The following is a 24570-nucleotide window of genomic DNA, read 5'->3' as shown; positions in this document are numbered from 1 at the left end:
CTCTGTAACACGTGCTGACAATACCTACTTGTCAGCGCCTTGAGGATTAACTGTGACGCTCTGGGTGCCCAGCCCACGGCCAGCGTCGTGCCTGGGAAACAGAGTGGTGGTGAGGAGGATGGCCACCAGCCACCCTGTTCTCATCCTCAGAATCCAGACGTTCCTCAGAGCAACTGCAGCTGTGGCTCTGCGCTGACTGTGTGCCTGTGGGCTGACTGTGTGACCGTCCGGGTCTAGAGTCGCTCAGTCCTCAGACGGGAAGACGAGACTCGGCTTCTGAAGGGCTGTTGAGGAATCATGGGCCAGCTAGGAGCCCAGCGCTGGGCGCAGGAAGTGGGGGCCGGGCCTGGAATCCTCAGTTGGCAGGCCTTGGGGGGTGGGGGTCTTGTCTTGGTTGCCTTGTCATGTATCGGGGGGGCTGTGTCTCTGGAAGCACAGGAGCCCCGATAGCTTAGGGCCATTGACACGTCGTGTAGATGTGGGCAGGACACAGGCCAGAGCGCCAGGGGAGGCGAAGCTGAGCCTCTCAGCCCTGCGGACTCCTCAGACTGGAGTTTTCTGTTTCACGGCCCTTTTCTTTTTCTGCAAAAACCCTCTTAAAGAATTTATCTGACCTTCAGAAAGCAATTTTTACAAGTTAAAAGCGCTGTATTAGAAAGGACCCAGGAACCGGCACTTCCATGGTTTAACATTCAGGGAGCTTTGACCAGCAGGATTTGAGTCTGTCTCTTTCTCTCTCTGTCACTGGGCCTCAGCCTTCTCTCTCTCTCTCCACAAACAGCCTCCTTCTGGCCAGTTTCCCCGGCGGCCGAAGGGCGGTAACTGGAGCATGACCCAGCAGGCCGGGCCACAAACCGCAGGTCTGGGCCCCAAGGACTGACCAGGCTGTTAAGATCCTGACCACACAGTTCCCTCCTCCCCACAGCAGGGATATTCAAAGTGTCCCTGAGCCCGGGATGGGACCGAAAACATCCTCTTTACCCCCTCAGCGGGGCAGACCCCGAGACCCAGGGTCTCAGACGCTGGGGCCAGAGGGAGGCTGGCGGCCTTAGCTGGCACAGCTCCCGGCCCCAGGGTGTGACTCCGGTGAGCGGAGTGGGTGGCAACCTGCCCTGGCTAGTTCCTGGGGCTTGTGTCCAGAACGACAGGAACTGCCGGCGGGGACGGCTGTGAGCTTCAGGCGGCCATACCTCCCAGGAGAAGGCGCTGGCCTTGAGGACCTTTCTTCTCTGGTGTGTGGTGACTTCCAATAATTGCATTTCCGTGGAACTTGGGGTGTCCTGAGTAAAGTCGTTGAACTGAAAACTTGGGGCACGTTGTTCTCTCATGCGGGTCGAGATGGAAACCGAGGTGGGTGGTCCCCGGGTTCTGGGCCTCCTCTGCTCTGTGATAGATGCGGTGGCGACGGCCCCTCCTCCATCGATACACACCAGCTGACAAAGACTTCAGTGCCGCCCCCGGTCTGACAGGCAGTTTGCCAGAGGCAGTAGTTACGCTTTCTGGGATGTTTTTAGTAAGTATGGGGTAGAGCAGAGTGGGGTCATTGAAGTTGCAACTGACCAGGAAAATCAGGGCCGAATTTACTTGTGCACGTGTATTAATATAAAGCACGTAGTGAGTGTCAAGCTGATGCTGGGTACTGGAGACAAAGCCAAAGAGCCGTGGGAATGGAGTGGTCTGGAAGGAGCCTGGCCCAGAAATGCCCAGAGGGAGGAAGGGCGTGGGTGCTCTGTGGGGTCGGGGGTGTGGAGACCATCGGGGAGGAAGTAGTGTTCTGCTCTCTGGTGTATGATGGCTGTGGGGGCGATAGCAGAACTTCACACACACCTCACGTTCCCTGCCTTCCACACATGCCGTGTTAATCATCTGGCAAGTCAAAAGCCTGATCTTGGACGTGGGAGACGTGGGAAAATTTAACACACATGATGGAGACTCTAGCACCACCTGCTGGCCAGATCCACCAGGCCCTTCCTGAAGCAGCTGTGTGTGTGTTTGTGTGTGTGTACACATAGCCTTTGAAGTGAGGGCTTCCCAGAGCAGCTGGGGTTGTGTGTGTGTGTGTACACATAGCCTTTGAAGTGAGGGCTTCCCAGAGCAGCTGGGTGTGTGTGTGTGTGTACACACAGCCTCTGAAGTGAGGGCTTCCCAGATGGCTCAGTGATAAAGAATCTAGCTGCCAGTGCAGGAAACATAAGAGATATGGGTTCGATCCCTGAGTCAGGAAGATCTCCTAGTGTAGGAAATGGCAACCTGCTCCTGTATTCTTGTCTGGGAAATCCCATGGACAGAGGAGCCTGGCGGGCTACAGTCCGTGGGGTCACAAAGAGTCGGGCCAACTTTGCCTCTGCCATTCAGTACAGACTGTGGAGTCATGGACAAGTGCTTTGGTCTTCCTGTTAGTAAAACAAGAATCGTGTGGGACAGCAAGGGGAGCTTGGGGAAAGAGAAACTCTGACTTACCCAGCACGAGGCCAGGCATGTTCCATGGTTTTTCCACAGTCACCTGGCGCACCCCGATTTGGCCTGGACCTGGGTGTCTATGGGGGTGGGCTGCCCCTCAGCAGTACCCACACCTGCTTTCTTTCCCATTGCTCTCCTCTGCCTGTGAGCTGTCTCCCTCACAAAACCTTCGTCTTCAGTGTTCCTGATTGTCACATGCCTGTACTAGCATGGAGCTCATTCCTAGGGCTGCCATTTCTAAGAGCTCAAAATGGTAAACGGCCAAGTAAATGAAAGGATTCCAGTGAGTGAGTCCTGATAAAGAGCCTGGGCATAGGATGTAAAAAGAGACAGTGCTTGCTAACAATAAATGCCAAGTGTTAAATAAGTTCTGGTCACCCAACACGAGGCTTGGAAACTGAAAAGCTGAAATGGAGGCATGATGGAAGACAAGGACAGTAGTAGATACTGCCAACTGGAGAATCCAAGCACAGTTAAGATGGTGAAACTTCCTGGGACACGCTCTGTCAAGTCCTGTGGGGCTCAGCACCTTGGCTCTGCTTCTAAGGCAGCTGCCTTCTCATTGTGATGGAGTTCAAGAGACAGAAGATAGGCCTGTTCTTATCGTCTCACAGAAGGTTAGAACCTGTCCCCATCCTGTCACAGGAAGTTAGAATCTGTCTTTATTCTGTCAAAGGAAGTTAAAACCTATCCTCATAATCCTGTCACAGGAATTTAGAAGCAATAAATATTCTCTCACAGGAAGTTAGGACCTGTCTCCATCATGTCACAGGAAGTTAGGATGTGTCTCTGTCCTGTCACAGGAAGTTAGGACCTGTCTCCATCACGTCACAGGAAGTTAGGACGAGTCTCCCTCCTGTCACAGGAAGTTAGGACCTGACTCCATCGTGTCACAGGAAGTTAGGACCTGTCTGCATCCTGTCACAGGAAGTTAGGACCTGTCTGCATCCTGTCACAGGAAGGTAGGACCTGTCTGCATCCTGTCACAGGAAGGTAGGACCTGTCTGCATCCTGCACAGGAAGTTAGGACCTGTCTGCATCCTGTCACAGGAAGTTAGGACCTGTCTGCATCCTGTCACACGTGTCTCCGTCCTGTCACAAGGAAGTTAGACCTGTCTGCATCCTGTCACAGGAAGGTAGGACCTGTCTGCATCCTGTCACAGGAAGTTAGGACCTGTCTGCATCCTGTCACAGGAAGTTAGGACCTGTCTGCATCCTGTCACAGGAAGTTAGGACGTGTCTCTGTCCTGTCACAGGAAGGTAGGACGTGTCTCCGTCCTGTCACAGGAAGGTAGGACGTGTCTCCGTCCTGTCACAGGAAGGTAGGACCTGTCTGCGTCCTGTCACAGGAAGTTAAGACCTGTCTGCGTCCTGTCACAGGAAGTTAGGACCTGTCTGCATCCTGTCACAGGAAGTTAGGACCTGTCTGCATCCTGTCACAGGAAGGTAGGACCTATCTGCATCCTGTCACAGGAAGGTAGGACCTGTCTGCATCCTGTCACAGGAAGGTAGGACCTGTCTGCATCCTGTCACAGGAAGTTAGGACGTGTCTCCGTCCTGTCACAGGAAGTTAGGACCTGTCTGCATCCTGTCACAGGAAGTTAGGACCTGTCTGCATCCTGTCACAGGAAGTTAGGACGTGTCTCCGTCCTGTCACAGGAAGTTAGGACCTGTCTGCATCCTGTCACAGGAAGGTAGGACCTGTCTGCATCCTGTCACAGGAAGGTAGGACCTGTCTGCATCCTGTCACAGGAAGGTAGGACCTGTCTGCATCCTGTCACAGGAAGGTAGGACCTGTCTGCATCCTGTCACAGGAAGTTAGGACGTGTCTCCGTCCTGTCACAGGAAGGTAGGACGTGTCTCCGTCCTGTCACAGGAAGGTAGGACCTGTCTGCGTCCTGTCACAGGAAGTTAAGACCTGTCTGCGTCCTGTCACAGGAAGTTAAGACCTGTCTGCGTCCTGTCACAGGAAGTTAGGACCTGTCTGCGTCCTGTCACAGGAAGTTAGGACCTGTCTGCGTCCTGTCACAGGAAGGTAGGACCTGTCTGCGTCCTGTCACAGGAAGGTAGGACGTGTCTCCGTCCTGTCACAGGAAGGTAGGACGTGTCTCCGTCCTGTCACAGGAAGTTAGGACCTGTCTGCGTCCTGTCACAGGAAGTTAGGACCTGTCTGCATCCTGTCACAGGAAGTTAGGACCTGTCTGCATCCTGTCACAGGAAGTTAGGATGTGTCTCCATCCTGTCACAGGAAGGTAGGACCTGTCACAGGAGGTTAGGACGTGTCTCCATCCTGTCACAGGAAGTTAAAACCGCTCCTCATATTGTCACAGGAAATTAGGACCTGTCTCCATCTCTGCCCCAAGCCTTGGCTGGTCCTGTGAATACAGGCAGGGAACTGGGCCTAGAGTACAAAGCTTTAGTGAGGAAAGACAGGAAAATACTTGACTGAGCACAAATCTAGCTTCCTTACACACTCTGTGACCTCAAGAAAGCCACTGATTCTTTCAGCCTCAGTTTCCTCATCTGAAAAATGGCCCTCAATGCCCCCTCACAGTGTGGGTGTGATTACTCTACCAAAGGCGTGCTGACGAATAGCCAAACGCTCTGTAAATGGCGGCAGCCATGTTTGCTGGCCTGGACAGCTGCCCAGTGTCGCCCTGATCACTGTCTGGGCGAGGAGCTGGGAGCCTGGACGACACTCAGAGGGCAGGGTGTGCCTGGTGAGGACAGCCTTGGGTGGGGCTCTGCCGGTGAGAAGGGGACACACCTTGCTCCAGGCACAACCCCGACCCCAGCCCCCCCAGCGCCCCCCGAGGGTGTTGGAAGAGGCTAGTGCCTGAGTCGCGGCTGGAGGTCCCCAACACCTCCCACAGGTGAGTGAGGGGTGCTCTTCTCGTTGGCTGATTGGCCAGAGGGGCGGCGGGAGGCCCCGCCCAGCAGGCCCCCCGCTTACCCTGCCCCACGCTCTGTTGTTTCTCTGCTTGCTGAATGGGCCCTAACCCTCTCCTTGTCTCTCTGTCCACTTTTCTTGCAGCCGCTGTGAGCGCTTGCCTTGCCATGAGAATCAGGAGTGCCCCAAGCTGCCTCTGAGAATAACCTACTACCACCTCTCTTTCCCCACCAACATCCAAGTGCCCGCCGTGGTTTTCCGCATGGGCCCCTCCAGTGTCGTCCCCGGGGACAGCATGCAGCTGGCCATCACCGGCGGCAACGAGGAGGGCTTTTTCACCACCCGGAAGGTGAACCACCACAGCGGGGTGGTGGCCCTCACCAAGCCCGTCCCCGAGCCCAGGGACATGCTCCTGACCGTCAGGATGGACCTCTCCCGCCACGGCACCGTCAGCTCCTTTGTGGCCAAGCTTTACATCTTTGTATCCGCAGAGCTCTGAGCACGCGCTTTGGGCCGTGAGGGGCCCCTCTTGTTGCTTTCCCCACCCTCCCCTCCGGGATGCCAATAAAGGCTCAGCGGGCAATCCCACACAGCATGGCTGGCGTGCCTTGGTTTTATTTGGTGCGGTCGGGAGTGTCTGTGCTGCTTGTTCCTGGTGGGGAAGGGGGAGCCCAGCACTGCCTGGCCCCCCCCAAGGGTGGCTAAGGAGTGTTTTCAGTGAGGGGTCTTCGCCCAGGAGCCCCTGTGCGTGGGAGTCACAGTCCATACCGCCAGGGAGCCCAGGCCAGTGCAGAACGAGGCCGGGTGTTTCATCTGAGATGATTCTTTGTCCCCCACTTGTGCTGAGCCCCAAGGACGAGGTGAAGGAGGCCCCTAGGGATGGCTGCGCTCCCTCCTCTCTCACTTCACAGATGTGGACACTGAGGCCTAGAGAAGGGGAGGGGCTTGGCCGAGGCGACTCGGCCTGTGTATGGTAGGAGGCAGTCTAGGAGCCAGGTCTTCTGGCCCCAGCCTTTCCTCACTGTATTGCCAGGAGCTGAGCCTTTAACCGAGACCATAAAAGCTCCATCTTGAGACTCAAACTTCCCATTCTGTCTTGACGAGAAGCCCGAACTTGTGGAAGAACACTTAACGCGATCATAGCGTTTTAGATGCAGCCCTTACCTAAGGGAGGTTGGTTCCCTCCACGGAGGACCCCAGCTATGTACCAGGAGGAGGCAAAGGGAGCCTGATGAATGTGTCACTCATGGGACCCCCTCAGTAAGCCCCAGGGCCTTCATGTGCGCTACTTCCCTTCCTGTGGGGCAGGTGTGTCGTCCCCAGAGAGACTCGGTGGGGTGAGTGATGTGCACAAGGTCACGCAGTTGGTCTTCAAACCCTGGTTTGCTGATGGCACAACTCTGACTGTTCCATTCCATCACAACACCGCCAACATGAGCCTCGATCAGTCTGCCTCTCTGCGAAGATATCTTCCACCATGATCCCAGCCAAGCCCCAGTGTGCCTCTCAAGGCACGGCATCATTTATCCCTGGCGTCCACCTCCAGCCTGACCTCAAAAGTTCTCCCTCGCCTCGCTTCCCTTGAACCACACTGTTGAGTTCTCTGCTGCCACAGGCCCTTCGCACATGCTTTTTCACCCTTGGCCTGAATATTGGTTGAACCTCAGTCACTGTGTTCCTGTCGCCACTGGGCCTCCCTGGACACCCGTGGGTTATGTTTCTTCTGTCAGTCTTTCTCCTGCCTCTGCCTTTGTGATGCTCATAGTTTACAGGTCCCACTTGCCTGTGTTTCACTTTTGTTTACCCCCCACCATCCAGAAGGCTCCGGGGAGCCAGGGACCAAGTTGGTCTCATACAGTGCTGTGTCCCTAAGCTCCTGGCGAGCGCTCGCATCCGTAGGTGCTCTGTTCCTGTCTGTTGAGGGAGTGGATGACTTCCTGCCAACATTGCTTTGCACGTCTAGCATTTCTGTGGCTGCAGATGCTGTTTTCAAGTAGGAATATGAAAGGGAGAAGACAATGTCAAGAGGAATCAAGTAAAGGATACTGGAGGGGCCTAAAGTCCTTCCTACTTGGGCCTGGAAGAAGATGGGGAAGGGGCCCGCTTTGCTGTCTAGTGGAGAGGACAGGTATACAGTTAACACCGTGCACCGTGCCCCATGACAGAAGCAGCAGGTAACCTGCCTCAGGAGCATACACTTGCTCCCAAACCCCTGCTGTCTCCCAGACCCCTCTCTGAACATGTCTGGTCTGGATCAGCTTGCAGTCTCCCATCTTCCAAGCTGAAGCCAGAGGCCCTCTCTGAAGGACCAGTCTGGTTATGTCCCTCCCCTCTTTAGAACCTTGTATGACTAGCAGATGAAGCCCAACTCCCTTGGAATGGCACCTGAGACCCTGTCTGCTCCAGCCTCTGCCCTCCTTTTCAGCCACGTCTCCCACCTGTTCCCAACTCTGGCTCACCCCCTGCTAGTGACCAGTGTTCTAGTTACGCAGAACACTTGCCCTTCTCTACACTCGCTTTCTCCAGGCCATAGATGTGCCATGCCTTCCTCCTGCAAATGGCCATTCTCCCTGAAGAAGTAGCTTAAAAGTCACCTTGTTGGTGAAGGCTATCCTTAATCTGAGCTTTCCAGAGCCAGGTGTATTCCATCAGAGCAGTTACCCTGTCATCTTGTTCTTTTTTTTTTTTTTTTTTTAATACTTTTTAAATGGTGCTATCAATTCCTTTATTTTATTTTTGGCCACGTCATGCACCATGTAGGATCTTAGTGCCCCAACCAGGGATCGAGCCCACGCCCCCCATAGTGGAAGCACAGAAAGTGCGAGTCTTAACCACTGGACCACCAGGGAAGTCCTTGTTTTTGTTACTTTTTACCATCACATTTTTAAAGGCAGAGATTGTGTCTGTATTCTCTATACTTTTCAGAATGTCTGGCCTGTAGAAGGAGCTCAGTAAACATCTGAATAAACATGGATGGATGGATGATGGATGGATGGATGGATGGATGGATGGAGGGTGGATAGTCTTTTCAAGGCTTAGTTCAAATACCACCTCTTCTGTGAAATCAACAAGACACAGCAGGGATTCGTCATTGTATTCAGTTATTCTTTCATCTGGGGCTTTCATCTGGGGGCTTCCCTCATAGCTCAGTTGGTAAAGAATCCGCCTGCAATTCAGGAGGCCCCAGTTCAATTCCTGGGTCAGGAAGATCCACTGGAGGAGGGATAGGCTACCCACTCCAGTATTCCTGAGCTTCCCTGGAGGCTCAGCTGGTAAAGAATCCACCTGCAATGCCAGAGACCTGGGTTCGATCCCTGGGTTGGGAGGATCCCTTGAGGAAGGGAAAGGCTACCACTCCAGTGTTCTGGCCTAGAGAATTCCATGGACTACAGTCCATGGGATCACAAAGAGTCGGACACAACTGAGCAACTTTTACTATTCTTTCATCGTGGTCCTGCTTATTGAGGCTGGGGGAGCTCTTTTCCCCTAGGAGTGTTAAGATGTGGGGGGGTTCTTGGGGGCTTTAGAAGCCTTTCGGTGACCTTATAAGGCTTGCCAGAATCCCCTCTACGTTTCCACTGACTGTTCAGCTTTGCTTGCACTTTCCCTTGTTTGTGGGACTTCCTACCTCTTCAGGTGGCCTGTTCCGTTCGAGAACACCTCTGATGTGTTTGTGTGTGTACCTGAGTGCACACATGGGGATGGCGGTATCTGAATTACCTGACCGCTCACCTCTCTGCAGTCCCTGGAGGATATGTAGCAGTATTCCTGTATCATCCTGCTGAGATCACACAGGGCAGAAAAAACAAGCCAACCCACCCACCCAACCAAACGACACACAAGAGTTCGAATGTCCTTGTTGCGATTGACTGGTTCTGTGATCTCGGATGAGTCATTTGCCTTTCAGAGCTTTGAGGCCCACTTCCTGAACTATTTTGGAAATGACATGAAGTTACTTACACACAAGGCAGCATCTGGCTGTGGTAGGCAGTTAATGAGTGTTGGTGTCTCCATTCGTTGGAAGGTACTCAAGTGTTCGTTTGGATCTTGATTTAAATGGAAAATGAAAGTTCAGAGGGTTTGTAGAGCTGCCATCCCTTCCAACTCTTGGACCTCTGTGTGCAGTTTTGTTGTTTTTGGTTTTTTTTTGGCTGCACCACGTGGCTTGTGGGATCTCAGTTCCACACGGACTTAGTCCCACCAGAGACTAAACCTGAGCCCTTGGCAGTAAAGGCAGAGCATTCTAACCACTGGGCATCCAGGGAAGTCCCATGTGTGTGCACTTCTGATCGTCACTATGCTAAACCAAGCTCCCAAAGGTGATGTTGTTCAGTCGCTAAGTCATGTCTGACTCTTGCAACACTATGGACTGTAGCCTGTCAGGCTCCTCTCTCCACAGGATTTCCCAGGCAAGAATATTAGAGTGGGTTGCCATTTCCTTCTCCAGGGGATCTTCCCAACTCAGGGATCAAACCCAGGTCTCCTGCACTGCAGGCAGATTCTTTACCAACTGAGACACCAGGAAGCCCAAAGGTGAAGGATGATAATTATGATTATCATATAATGATAAAATAGTTAACAACTATCACAGCTAACACCTAGGCAGTGCCTCTGTGGGCCAGGCAATTAACTAACCCTCATGGAGCCTTTGAGGAAAGTGCTGTTATGATCCTCATTTCACAGTGAAGACATGGAGGGAGAGAGAGGTTAAGTAACCCGCCCAAAGTCCCCCTGCTGATAGAAGGTGGGGCGGGATTCCGACCCAGGCAGCCTGGCTCTGGAGCCTGTTCTCAGACACCCAGCCCCATGAGGCAAAAGGGGGCAGGACTGCCGGGATCACTCAGTGCTCATCAGCTTGTTACTCTAGCTTCCTCTCAAAGGAAGAGCTTCCTTTCATACCAGCCCAGTTCTAAAATTCTCAAGTGAAAAACAAGAGTGTTTTATTAGCTGAGGAAGGAGACAGTGGGGCGAAGAGGGAAGAGCTGTGAAGAGTCAAGGAAGTGATGTGTGCAGACTGTCCAGCACAGTCATCTGGGATGACGTTGCAGCATAATTTTGGAAGTTTTCCGGGTCCTAAGCAAAACCAGGATGACCAGATAAGAAAGTTTTTCATCCATGGGAAATGTTTCCAACTAAACAAAGGCAACCCCCACATATAGTTCAAATGAAATCCACCCACATGGTATTGGCATCCATGCGGGAGGAAGCAGTGAAAGAACCTCAGGCAGTCAGCAGTGTCCTATAGAAAGCGCAGTAGCTCAGTCTGAGAACAGTGGCTGAGGCTGGGAGCCACTTTGCTCACTGCAGTGGCCAGTGTGTGCAAGGATTGAAGAAGGGGTGGAGCAGGCCGTGTTGGGCTTAGTCACTCAGTCGTGTCCGACTCTTTGTGACCCCATGGACCGTAGCCCGCCAGGCTCCTCTGTCCATGGGATTCTCCAGGCATGAATACTGGAGTGGGTTGCCATGCCCTCCTCCAGGGGATCTTCCCAATCCAGGAATAGAACCCAAGTCTCCCACATAGCAGGCAGATTCTTTACCAGCTGAGCCATCAGGGAAGCCCAAGAATACTGGAGTGGGTAGTCTTTCCCTTTTTCGGGGAATCTTCCAAACCTAGGAATCGAACCGGGATCTCCTGTATTGCAGGCGGATACTTTACCAGCTGAGCTACCAGGAATTTTTTTTTTTTTAACATTTCTTTAGGCTCCATCAGGTCTTAGTTGTGACGAGCAGGATATTTGTTGTGTTATGTAGGGTCTTTTGCTGCAGTGTGCAGTGTTAGTTGCCCCTCGGCGCGTGGGCTCTTAGTTTCCCAGACCAGGGATAGAACCTGAGTCCCTTGCATTGTAAGATAGGTTTTTTTTTTTTTTTAATTTATTTATTTTTAATTGGAGTATAATTGCTTTACAATATTGTGTTGGCTTCTGCCATACATCAACATGAATCAGCCATGGGTATACATGTTTCCCCTCCATGAGCCGCCCTCCCACCCCATCCCATCGCTGTTGTCACAGAGCACTGCGTTTGAGCTCTCTGCATCCTATAGTGAATTCCCACTGGCTGTCTATTTTACATATGATAATGTTTATATTCCAGTGCTACTCTCTCAATTCATCCCACCCTCTCCTTACCCCACTGTGTCTGTGAGTCTGTTCTCTGTGTATCCATTGCTGCCCTGCAGATAGGTTCTTCAGTACATCTTTCTAGATTCCATATGTATGTGTTAATATGCAATATTTGTTGTTCTCTTTCTGACTGACTTCACTCTGTATAATAGGCTCTAGGTTTATTCACCTCACTAGAACTGACTCAAATGCATTCCTTTTTATGGCTGAGTAATATTCCATTGTATATACATACCACACTTCTTTATCCTTTCATCTGTTGATGAACATCTCGGTTGCTTCCATGTCCTAGTTATTGTAAATAGTGTTGCAATGAACAATGGGATGCATATGTCTTTTTCAATTATTATTTTCTCAGGGTATATGCCCAGTAGTGGGATTGTTGGATCATATGGTAGTTTTATTCCTAGTTTTTGCAAGGCAGATTCTTAACCACTGGACCACCAGGGAAGCCCCATTAAACTTTTAAAACTGGGCCATCAAGGCTTCCTTGAAAGTCAGGATCTCATACTATGAAGAAACTGCTGGAAATGAAATAGAAAATTGAGTAGGAAAGAGGTTATTGTGGAAAATGAAGCTCCAGGTAAATGTAGAGGCCTGTCAAAGAGCAGGCTGCCAAAAACAACAGATGAAGGGGCCCTGTGAAATCAGGAAAAGTGTGGACCATCCCTTATGTGACATTGATTTCATATAAAAATGGTTAGCCAAGAAGTGTCCAGGTTAAATCTCATATAAAGTTATTGTAGGAAAAAAAGAGAATAAAGAACAGAATGACATCCCTCTGGAGAATGAAAGTATTCCAGGAAGATATGCTTACAGAGGAGATCAAAGCTGTAACCTAAATCAAACAAACTAAAAGGATTGAAAATATAACCAAAAATGAAGGAAAAATGTAAGCCAGAATTAGGAAAAACTGAGAAATGAAGTGATGAGACTCAAGAAATTATTTTAAATTAAAGCAAAAAGCAGTTTCAGAAATAAATACTTAAGGAAAAGCTGGGAAAAAAGTTCTCATAAGTTGAAAAATAAATAACAAAAGAGATGAAAAGACTTGAAGAGAAAGTGACAGATGTTGAAGACAAAGAAGATCCAACTTACAGGTAATAGAAATCTCTGAAGAATTAATGCAAAACAAAGGAGGGTGGCAATAATTACTAAAATTGATAATTCAAGAGACTTTACAGATATTTTAGGAAAAAGATTTAAAATTCCATATTGAATGAACACCCAATATATTTGAACATATTGACTCAGAGCAGCCAACACCAAGATATAAAGAGAAAACAAAAATACCTGTGGGTAAAAACAGCAAGAGACTTATAAGGGAAAAAACTGTATTATCATCAAATTTATCCACAACAACACTTATGCCAGAAGAAAATTAATACTTAGGATACTCAAGAAAATGTAAGTCAAGGATTTTATGCCCAAGAAAACAGACTTTTATGTACAAAAGTGAAAGTCGTTCAGTCGTGTACAACTCTTTGTGAACCCATGGACTGTAACCAGGCTCCTCCATCCATGGGATTTTCCAGACAAGAATACTGGAGTGGGTTGCCATTTCCTTCTCCAGGGGATCTTCCTGACCCAGGAATCGAACCCAGGCCTCTCAAGTTGCAAGCAGACTCTTTACCATCTGAGCTACCAGTGAAGTCTTTGTGCCTTTATGTACAAAGGGCACAAACTATTAGCACTAATGCAAAATTGTCAGCCTGAAAGCATTAAACATAATTACTCATAGTACTACAGTTAAATGAGTGTTATAAAAAAAAAGTATAGTATGAATCACTGTAGGCTCAGACTATGTAGATCTAGCACATCTATTAAAATTGTAGGTAGAATAAGGAGAACTTAACCCCCAAATTATTACTTTAAGTAATTATGTAATTATGTTAGTGGTAGTAATTTTAGTTTTGTTATTTTGAGACTACTGGGTCAAAATATGGAATAAACTGAAATAAATAATTATGGGATATTCTACCATATCCTGTGTTCTTAAGAGCCAGAATTTTGATATGGAAAAAAGGAGATTCCTTTGGTATATAGGAGAGGTTAAGTAAAAACCTATGTGCTTCTTGTTTTGACTGTAAATATCAGTATGAACTCATACTGTATATGATCTCTAAAATTTTCCACTGAAGAGGCCTAGAAACAGTGACCAACTCAGTAGCACTGAGCATTCTTGGCATCCAGATTATGGTCTTGAAATATCATTTTCCACTAAAAAACAAAAAACAAACCCAACACTTCTTGGAAATAGCTGGGACAGTAGAAGTGTAAGATGAGGCTGGAACACCTTGTTAAGCCAGATAGCAAGAGAGCCATCAGAGATTCCTGGGGCTGAGTCCAAAGGACTCAGGAGAGGACTTCCCTCGTAGTCCAGTGGTTAAGAATCTGCCTGCCAACGCAGGCAGCACAGGTTCGATCCCTGGTCCGGGAAGATTCCACATGCCTCGGGGCAACTAAGCCCATGTACAACTACTGAACCCATGCTCCACATCAAAAGAAATGACCGCAACTAGAGAGTAGCCCCTACTCGCCAAAACTGGAGAAAGCCTGTGAGCAGCAGTGGAGACCCAGGCAGCCAGAAAAAAAATAAATAAAGATAGAATAAGGACTTCCACGGTGGTCCAGTGGTTAAGACTCTGTGCTCCAAATGCAGGGGCATGTGTTCAATCCCTGGCCAGGGAACTAAGATCTCTCATGCCACAGGGCACGGCAAAAATAAATAAATAAATAAATGAAAGATACAGCACAATTTTTTAAATGGGCAAATTTAAGTGATTTTCTCGAGATGCACATGTGTGTTACAGACATAAAGGAACCCAGATAGGCGATTGCTGGCAGAGACAGGACAGGGGTTACTTTGGGGGTGCACGAGAGGGTTAAGACAGATCTGGGCCCACGAAGCGGCCTTGAGTGCCAGGTTGAAGTTCTCTTTCTTGACCTGGGTGCTGATTGTAAAGCAGTTTGCCTTATAATACTCTTTAAGCTGTAACTTTGCTTTGTGTAACTCTCACATGGTGTTTTATTTTATGATTAAGAGGTTTTTAAAAGTATGCCTGCACCTGTAGCAAATCAGGCCACTCCTCCCCGTCCATCACATACGTGACACTGGAGATTTGACTGCTTTGTGTGGGGTAGAGGGCTGCATGCTTTACCTGTGACCGCCCCCCCGACCCGGGGTCCCAGGAAGGCCGGACCTTGTCTCCCTTGCTTGCTTTTGGTGTCCCTGGTGTGTGGCACCCAGCAGACAGTCCCAACACTCTTGTTGAGCAAGTGAATGAATGAATGTGATTTGCAGTTGTGGAAACTGAAGCTCAGTTCGTGCAGCTGGTAAATAGCAAAACTTCGCTTATCTTGGCTGGAGCAGTTGGAAACTGGGGTGTGTCTCGGGGGTTTGACTCCCAGTCCGATTTGTAGAAGGACCCGGAAGCATCCCCTCGGAGCAGCTGGGCTGGGAGGCCCATGGCGGAGCCAGCCTGGGGCGGGTGCTGCTGCCCAGCCAGCTGCTTCTCTCCCGGGCCCGGGGCCCTGTCTCTGTGGGTGTCCTGGTTCCACACGTCCCACCCCTCTCGTGCTGTGGCTCTCCTCAGGCTCCGCCAGGAGAAGACAGACACCGTCCGCTGCATCAAGTCCTGCCGCCCCAACGACGTCGCCTGTGTGCTGGACCCGGTGCACACCGTCTCCCACACCGTCGTCTCGCTGCCCACCTTCCGCGAGTTCACCCGCCCCGAAGGTGAGTGGCTGCTCCCAAGTCTGGAGCCGGTGCGGGGGTCCTGGCGGAGGCCGGCGTCTGGAGGACCATCCCTGCCAGGGCAGCCTCCTTGCTGAGGCTGCAGGAGCAGCTCCTTGGCGAGATGTGGGTTTGGGGCTTGGAATGCTGACCCCGCCCCGCTTCTGCATCTCCTCCGTATCCTCAGACCACAAGGCAACCCGGGTTCTGCCTGTTCCCTGCCCTCAGTTCAGTGGAGGGGGTGTGGATCTCATTTGGGGGATAACAGTCGTTCAGCAAATAGCTATTAAGTGTTGATTCTTTGCCAAGTGTGGGGTTATCAGGGACGGCTTCCAGGAGGCAGTGACCCTACTCTGGGTCCTGAGGGGCCAGTAGGAGGTTAATGTAGGGAAGTGGGGAGTGAGAGAGAGGGCCAAATCAGAATACCTCCGGAAAATCTGGAGGTGAGCGGGGAGTGTAGGTCTTTGAGGAAGGAAGCCAAGTTTTTCTGGCTGGAGTGGTGGAGGCTTGGCAAGAGATGGGCTGCAAAGGTAGACGGGAGCCTGCACTTGGAGTTGGGGCTTCAACTCCAAGGTTTTGGGAGCCAGTAGAGGGTCGTGACTGATGCTTTTTGCACACAGAAGCTGCGTCCTGGAGACCGAGGGGCAGGTGGGTTGGTGTGGCTAGGCCGACTCCAGGGAACCCCGCGGTAAAGAGGTCAGAGTACCCGCCCCCGGCAGCTCCACCTGCAGTGTCGACCTGCCGTCAGAGCCCCTGTCCACACGCGGGGCCAGGGCAGCGGGCTCCCCAGGCCTGGCAGAAGGCCGCGGGCGGGGAGCTGCTCTGCGTGCCTTCCTTTGGGGTGTGCGGCCCACGTGCCAGGGCCGGCATGGCCTCCAGACACCCCTTTCCTCTGTGGAGTCTTCACCCTTCCCCTGCGGCCTTCGGAAGAGCTCCCCATGAGAATTCATTCGGCCAACTGAGCCTCCTGGGTGTCAGGCTCTGGGACGCCGTGGTGAACAAGAGTGCTCCGTCCGTCTCAGGGAGGTTGGACAGGTTGCCTTGTGTCTGCACATGGCCACGGGGTCCGGGGAGTGACTCGGTGCGCATACCGGAACACTGAGCCTGGCCGTGGGGGTGGGAGGGCAGGAGAGGCGCCCAGGGACGGGCTTACCTGCAGCAGAGGTGGCCCTGCCCGCCCTGCCCCCCCGGCCCCCACCTCCTCGTCCCTCTAGAAAAGGGAGGCACAGGACCTTGGCAGGGCGGCGCGGACTTGGCTCTGTGGTTTGCCTCGTGCACCATGACCGGCTCCCCCAGACCATGCAGATCCTTCCCAAATCCCTCTCCCCCGTGCTGCAGCCTCCCGGCCGGTGCTGGCGTGTGACGGGTGTGACGGGAAGCTGGGTGTGGTTAGAGGTACCTGTCGGCATCTTGGGCCAGGAAACCTAGACCTTGACTGTTCCCGTGGAGAGGACCCTTGGTGGGCAGTGGCGGGCCGCCTGCTGCACGTTATGGTGGAGAGACTGAGGCTCAGAGAGGACTCCCCCCGCCACCCCAGATTGCGCAGAGCTGGTGTAAATTGGGCCCTTGTGCTCCCAGGCCTGATTTACCATCAGGTGGCCTGGGAGGTGGACGCAGCCACACACCCGCTTGGGACCCAGCCCGAGGAGGGGCTTGTTCGACCCCCATCCCGGTGGGGCAGGGACCATCTTGACCTCTCTCCCACCTCCGTCGCCCGCCCCCCTTCCCCACCTTCCCAGCTTCAGGGAGACTCCTGAGCAGTCACCGGTTACTTCCTAGCGCTGGCCCTGCCAGCTAATGCGTTCCATGACTTCAGGGAGGATCCGAAGTCTCGCCAGGCCTCAGCTTCCCCGTTGGTGCAAAGGGGGGACAGGCTGTGACCTGGGGTCCCTGGGGACCCCTGCACCTTCTCCACGCACGGGGTCCTTGTGTTGGGTCCTCATGGGCTTCGGTCAGGCCCCTCCGGGGTTGCGGGGCCCAGCGCTGCACCCTCTTCATGCCTTACTTCTCTCTGGCAGAGATCATCTTCCTCCGGGCCATCACGCCTGCCTATCCTGCCAACCATGCGGACATCATCTTCGACATAACGGACGGGAACCTCCGTGACTCTTTCGACATCATCAAGCGCTACATGGACGGCATGACTGTGGGTGAGTGCCCGGAGACAGCAGGTGCACCCAGACGCCCCCTGGTCCTCCAGCCTGTGGCCCAGCCGCGGCCTGTCGCAGACCAGCCCGGCTCCCACCCGGGTCCCTGGGTCCTTCAGGGCCCAGCTGGAAACCCCCGCCTGTCAATCACGGTGCGAGGAGCGTCCGGGGGGGTGGAGCCGCCTGCTCTCCGTCTTCCCAGCTGCTGCTGTGGTTTGTTGTTTAGCTGCTAAGTCCTGTGCGACTCCTTTGCAACCCCGTGGACTGTGGCCCGCCCGGCTCCTCTGTCCGTGGGATTGTCCAGGCAAGGCCACTGGACTGGGTTGCCATTTCCTTCTCCAGGGGATCTTCTCGACCCAGGGATCGACCCCTCGGTCCTGCATCGCAGGCGGGTTCTTTACCACTGAGCCTCCTGGGAAGCCCCTTCCGGTCTCCTAGGTCCTGGATATTGTTGGGCCTGAGCGGAGTGTTACGGAACGTGGTCTGTAGGTGGCACTGTTGGCTCTCAGAACCCCGTCCCCGAGGCCCCCAGCCCCGACCGACAGTTGTGCAGCTGCAGCCGGAGACGGGATCGTTAACTCCTCTGTTGCCAAAGAGCCATTTATAGCGACTTTACAAGCTCTTAAGTGGGTTTGCATGTTGTAAACATGACTGAGTCATCTGGGGGCCCCCCTCCCCCGGCCTCCTCCTCCGCCAGTTGGCAGCAAGAATAATTAGTTAATTACAATTAATAGTACAGGAGTCCTCGCTGGGATTCCGAGGGGAGGGCATGCAGCCATAGAACTTGCTGCTTGCCCCTGAGTCACTGCCCGCCCTGGGCCTCAGTTTCCCCCACTGTTAAGTGGAGCGACGTGTTACGGGACCTTCGGGCGCCTGGAGATGGGGGCAGGCAGCAGGAGGCAGGGTCAAGGGTTTGTGTAGTCCCCGCCCCCCCCGCCCCCCCCCGCCCTCCCTCCCGGCGTGGGGGTTGGTGAGTGGCTCGCGGGCACCTGCACACAGAAGCCCACCTAAGGGTGCCCTTGTGCTTGAGGCTGGGCCGCCCTGGGGGCACTTCTCAGCTCTTGGACTGCAGGAGATGGAGTCAGAACCTTCTGACGCACTCGTTCATTCTTTGCGTTTCTGGGCTTTTCCCTCTCTGCACTAGCCCTGGGCCTGGCGTTGTGGATAGAGAGATGGCTCGGTCCGCGCAGCCCCTGCCCCTGAGGGCTTTGCATTCCACCGGGTGGCGGCGGGGAGGCAGAAACAGGTCATGGGAACGTAGTGGTGGAGAGACAGTGACAAGCAGCTGCGAGGCCTCGCTGGGGACTCCGGACAGTGCTGTGTCTTCGGTTCCCAGCTAAACCCTCCTGGAGTGACTGAGCCAGGGGCAGGGCCGCAGCTGGGCCCAGAGCCAGTGCTCACAGCACATTTTTCTAGCCGCACTGATACTCCAAACAGAACCAACCTGGGACCTTGTGTTTCTTGGGTTCCCATCCACTGGGACAGAAAATCCTGGCACCTCGGAGCCTGGAGGCTCCCGGAGGCCACCCCTTCCAACTCTTTTTGGAGGGGGACTCCCGAGCAGTGAGGGGGCCTGGCCGGTCTTCCCAGGGTGACTTGGGCTGGGGAGGGGGTTGGCGAGGAGGGGACAGACCCCGGTGTGAGAGGCAACCACAGGTGCCACCTACGGAGGCACAGCGTCCTCTCCTCACCACCTTTGGCCCCGCGGGCCCTGCTTCGGGTTCCGTGCCGGAGGAGGGCCCAGGCTGGCCCAGGCTGGGCCTGGTGTCTTCAGGGTCTCAGTCCATTTGCCGGACGTCTCGTCTGGCTGGGCCTCTGGAGCCTGCCAGTGAGCTCTCCCACGTGGAGGGCGAAGGCCAGAGGGGACGGGCGTCTCCCTGGGGCGTGACCCAGGCTGTGCTGAGCCCCCGTCTCTATACCCGCAGGTCGCTGCCTTGTTTCTCTCCTTGGGGCCTCTTGCCTGGACTTCCTTATCCCCCCCCCCAGCCCCTCTCCTGCCCCAAAGAACTTCTGTGCCCCCTGGAGCATCTGGGCTCTGAGGGTAGCCGCCCTGGCACACGCCAGGCCTGGGCACGGGCCTGTCCACCTGTGATGGCTTGTTCTGCCGCTGGACTCTAGCCCAGGCTGAGCAGCGTGAGAACAGTCCCTGGGCACGCTCACCCCCGCACCCCGTCTCGGTCCTTGCAGACGCCTCTGGGGCCATGACTGTCTCCGTCGGGCAGAGGAGGGAGCTAAGGTAATGACCGCCTGAGACTGAGCTACAAAAACCGCAGGGCCCGGGAAGTTTGCAGGCGTGTTTTCGGCTGTGCATCCTCATTTCAAGCAATGTCTTAGATAGAAACCCTCTAAGTCCCTGGAGAGGGAGAAAGTGTCTTGTGGGGCCTCTCAGGCCTCCCCCCATGAAGCCCCCTGCTGCCTGCAGCACCTGGGAAGGGGCCACACCTATTCATAGGCTGAACCCCTGCCTACTCTAGGCCTTACCCCGAATGGACATTGGGCACCGGGTCAGGAAGGCTTCCTGGAGGAGGTGAGGCCTGAGCTGGGTTGTGATGCACGTGAAGGAGCAGCTGACACTCAGTGTGGAAGCAAGTTCTTCGTCACCGCCACACTCTGTGACATGTTGGGAGTCTCCCATCAACAGAGGAGGGACCGATGGCCAGAGAAGGCAGGTGTGGTTTGTTCCAGGCACCCCTGCTGCTGGAGGTGGAGCAGGCCTAGAGCCCAGTCTTCCCCAGATACCCAGAGCTGGAATTATCAGACGGCTGGTGTTGACCCGGGCAGAGTTAGCAAGAGTTTGTGTCCCAGAGAATTAGCCAATGCACAAGCCGCCGAGACCATGACACAGTGAAGGTCATTGCTCCCCCAGATAACAGAAGGAGAAAGCTCTCCAAACTGATTAAGAACCTGGAAGGGCCAGACCTTCCCCTAATGCGTCCTTTAAAAACCAGCTCTCCGCAGGGATAAAGGCAGCTCTGAGCAGGGCTGAGCTGCTCTCTCCGTAAAGCCGGGTGCAGCCGCCCTGTAACATTCCTCTTTCACCAGCTGTCAATGAAAAATGAAGAATGCATTTTCGACCTGTGCAAAAAATCCTCTATTAATGCCTGAGGTATTCTCGGGCCACTACAAAGCCTTCCTTATCCAACCCCGGCTTCACTCTCCACCCAGCAGAGCACCGACTGTGATCAGGGGCTGCTCCAGAAGGGGTCTTTCAGGTAATAGTTCCTGGAGATAACTAACGGGGGGCCCTGGTGAGGTGGGTGCAGTTTGTGTATCCTCAGCCACCAGCAACGGGGGACCCTCCCCCCGGACTCCCCAGGCCCCTGGGTGGTTGGTGGTATCTGAGCCTCAGCCCTCCCTGACCCCTCCTTGCTCACTACTCCTTTTTAACTGTTTTTCTAAGGACAGGGAGGAAAAAATATCTGTCTATATGGAGGGTGTACTTTGCCAAAATTTCTACTAGAACCTCCCCAAAGCCAATAGGAACTAGACAGCGCTCAGCTCAAGCTACTTTTTAGACCCACAGGTTGATTTCGTGAATGGCCCTCTCCATCCTTGGTGGACGTCACCGTTTCTATAGGAAAAAACCGAAGAGCCTCAGTGTCAGTTGGCAAGCAGGCGTGCTGGATGTCCAGTCTGTTCTGGGTTGTTCCCTGGGCTCCTCATCTGCCGCTGGGTCCCCTGAGAATCAGAGGTGCTCCTATCTTCAGCTCCTGCCTGGGTACCATGGCAACCAGCCATGCTCCCAATAAAGTCTGAATGAATGGAGATGGTCCAGCTCACCTTGTAAGGCTTCCCAGTTGGTGCAGTGGTAAAGAATCTGCCTGCCAATGCAGGAGACACAGAAGACGTGGGTTCCATCCCTGGGTTGGGAAGATCCCCCTGGAGGAGGAAATGGCAACCCACTCCAGGATTCTTGCCTGGAGAATCCCACGGACAGAGGAGTCTGGTGGGCTGTAGTCCATGGGGTTGCAAAAGAGTGGGACACGATTGAGTGACTGAGCACGTATGCATGGACACGGGTTAGGTTGAGGAGGGATAGTCCCTAGTTGCAGACACCGTTCTTGTCATTAGATGAAATGATAAGGAAAGCCCCGAGCAGCACCTGGCACGTAGTAGGTGTGCAGGAAGTCAGTATTCATGGAACCCAAACCTTTTCCCATAGCCCACGTTGTCTGTGCCGAAGCCTCTGAATTTGGCCCGTATGTCACCACCCTCATAACAATATCCTCACTCCCCTTCCTAAAGGGAACCAAAAGCTTTTATGTACATTTTGAAAGAGTCTTCTAAGTTTTATTTGTGAGAATACAAAGACTGTTACTCTATTTCACTTTTGAAAAATATCAATGGCTGGGGTGGCCCTTTTAGGGCAAAACACCTTGGAGTCCCTGCTTCCACAGTTGGAGCGCTGAACTTGGGGTCACATGTCCCAGCGCTGGTTCTTGCTTGGTTGTCTGTTTCTAGCTGTGTGACCTCAGGCAGGTCTCATAACCTCTCTGAGCCTCGGTTTTCTTCTCAGTGAGATTGCCATAGTAATATTTGCCTTGCCGGGGTATGAGGACCAGAAGGAGTTGTATGTATTTTAACATAGCTGGGCAGGTTGTTAGGGGATAAATGAGCCACTGTGAGGAGGCCGTTTGGGGCTAGAGAGCTGGTGAGGTCTTGGAGCCCCTTAAAAGGACAGGAGAGCAGCCAGCGGGGGCACATGGGGTGCTGCCGGGACTACTCACCCCAAGGTGGCTCCAGTTACCTGGGAGCTGGGTCATCAGCACCCCTCGTGGCCTGGGCTGATGAGTCAGGCCGGAAGCGGAATGGTCGAGGCCATGCCTCCCAAGTTCTGTCATCCTTGAATTAGTTATTCAACAAGAACCTCCTGGATTCCTACTCCATGCTTAACCCCGTGCTGGGTGCTGGGGAACAAGTTTACACCCAAGCCACAAATCCTGCTTTCAAGAAGTTGCCGCCTAGCTTCCCTAGCATCCTGCCATCTGAGTTCCTACAGTTTATTTGTCAGCAGTAGGTTTTGTCTCTGTTAATGTCTCAGCGGGAGAGACAAGTAATAATGTGGCAAGGCTGCCGTGTACAGTTGACTGTTTTGTGTACTGAAAAACTTAGGGGGTACCACTCACAGCCTCTTCTACGTGCAGGGCACAGCTTAGTCAACTGCACGCAGCAGCCCCAGTACAAGAGCTTGTGAGTGAGGACAGCTACCTGCTGTACCTTAGCCCCTGGCCAGGGGAAGCCTCATGCAAAGCAAAGAGCTTGTCTGCCCAGCCGTCTGCCTTCAAGTCCAGTCATTCCAGCCTGCAGGGCCCGGATCGCCTCTTCGAAATCTTTACCTCTTAAGGGGTTAAACACACGCTGCTGACCCGTCCAGGAGCCTGATTCAGAAAGCTTGGCCCAGGATCAGTACACATTACGGATGAGATTCAGAAATTCCACCTAAAAACAACAGCGCGGCCGTCTCTGCTGGTGATGAGTGATCGGCCCTGTCCTGCTTTCACGGCAAATCCCGGGATTAGGCGCTTTCTCTTCTAGGGGAGGCACAGCCCCCGCCCCACCCCCCGGGGCCACACCCTGGCCGGCAGCCAAGTCGTTTCCAGGGGGATGCAAAGGGGCGGGCCTCGGCCTGACCTCACCTGGAGGCTGGCGGTCCTGGGAGGTCAGGGGGATGCAGAGGGCAGGCGGTGCCCTCTCAGAGGCCTGAGACGGGGCGTGAGAGGGGGACAGACACCAGCACCTTTTGTGCTGACTGTGCTGGGGCCTCTCGGGGCAGCGACGGGCCATAGACGTTGGGCCCGGGGCCATCGTGACTCATAGAGAAGCAGCTATTCCTGCTGCAAAGCCCTGTGAGGAGGGCTCCCGAAACCCAGTTTCACAGAAGCAGAAACTCTCAGAGGCCACCCCCAGGCTGGCACAGGACTCTTAGGGCTCAGAGGGGTCCCCTGCTTTTGAGGCTACTCCTCAGGTCGGCACCCAGGGCCACAGGGAACCTCACTGGACACCTCTCTGCTTCTGCCCGTGGACCCACGCGTCACGTGGGCTGCTTCTCACCCCTGCTGGCCCCCCTGCCCCCAGCCCCCAATGTCATCTCCCAGCTGTGAGGTCCACCAGCCTGGCCGAAGCCACCCCCCCCCCCTCAGCAGGGTGCTTCCACATGATGGTGAAAGATGCTCCAGCCATGAGGCTCCTGAAGCCAGGGACCCTCTGCTCCCCTCCTCCCACCCCCCGCAGCCAGTTGCTGCTGGGTCTACCAGGCTTTAACCCCCACCTTTCACGTCCAGTCCTGCCGCCCGGCTGGAGACGTCTTCAGCCTCAGCCTGCTTATCTCCTCCCCAGTGTCCAGCACTCTAATCCCTTCCTCTTCCCTTCACTCTGCTCCAAACACACCAGCCCATGCCCCAGACCTCATCCATTTCATGGCCTCTCTCATCTCCTGGACTTGAGCCATGGCATTCACCTCCTTCTCCTCTTGGTTAAGCTCCTATTCATCCCTCAGAGCCCAAGTCAGCCGCGTCACCTCCTCTCACATGCCCTCCATGCCCCAGCCCCCAAAGGCAGAGTGTGTGGCTTCCTGCTTTGTGCTCCCAAAGCCCCAGGGCCGAGCTTCTTATAGGACTCTGGTCTTCATTCTTCTAGCAAATAATGTGTGTGTCCCAAGGGAGCAGGCCCTGCTCTAGGGGATGCATCAGCCACCAGGAGAGACAGACATAGGTGAATCCTAGCCAAGCACACGTTTTCTTCCGGGGGTAGGAGCAGGCAGGAGACACGTGTAACATCCACACCGTCAGGCAGTGTGAGTGCTCTGCAGAGGGCGGGGGAGGAGAGGGGAGCGGGCCGCCACTGTGTGTCTGGTGGTGGGAGGTGTTAGTCTAAGGACCCGGGGAGCTGAGGAAATGAGCCTTGTGGCGATCTGGAGGGGGAGCTCCAGACAGTGGGGACGGCAGGTGCAAAGGCCCTGAGGCAGAGGCGAGCCCGGGGTGTTGGAATCAGCGGCTGACAAGGCAGGGTCTTGAGGCCGCCACAATGGCTCCAGCTTTACCACCAAGTGAGGTGGGAGCCACAGGAGGGTTTTGGGTTGAGGTGGGAGACGCTCCCTCTGGGTGCCTGGGTGAGCCTGGGGACCTAGTTCCATGACCAGGGGTTGAACCTGGGCCCCCTGCATTGGGAGTGCAGAGTCTTAGCCTCTGAACTTCGTGACTCACTCTATAGGCTTCC

General features: G+C 53.8%; 1 protein-coding gene across 2 annotated transcripts in view; it reads left to right on the top strand.

Annotated features, from left to right (window-relative positions):
* The window catches only part of FBLN1 (fibulin 1), an 81382-nt gene that overhangs the window by 45348 nt on the left and 11464 nt on the right, over positions 1-24570 (top strand). The window contains exons 15-16 of one of the 2 annotated variants that reach the window (XM_043440105.1): positions 15069-15211; positions 17227-17358. In XM_043440105.1, coding sequence (XP_043296040.1) covers positions 15069-15211; positions 17227-17358 — 275 coding nt within the window. Of the gene's footprint in view, positions 1-5494; positions 5946-15068; positions 15212-17226; positions 17359-24570 lie in introns of those variants that run through there. The other variant, XM_043440106.1, reaches the window with a different exon arrangement.

The sequence above is a fragment of the Cervus canadensis genome, chromosome 21 (genome assembly GCF_019320065.1).
Source record: "Cervus canadensis isolate Bull #8, Minnesota chromosome 21, ASM1932006v1, whole genome shotgun sequence".
In the NCBI taxonomy this organism is placed as follows: Eukaryota; Metazoa; Chordata; class Mammalia; order Artiodactyla; family Cervidae; genus Cervus; species Cervus canadensis.
Note: the sequence above shows the minus strand (reverse complement) of the source record. Positions and strands in the feature narration are given on the sequence as shown.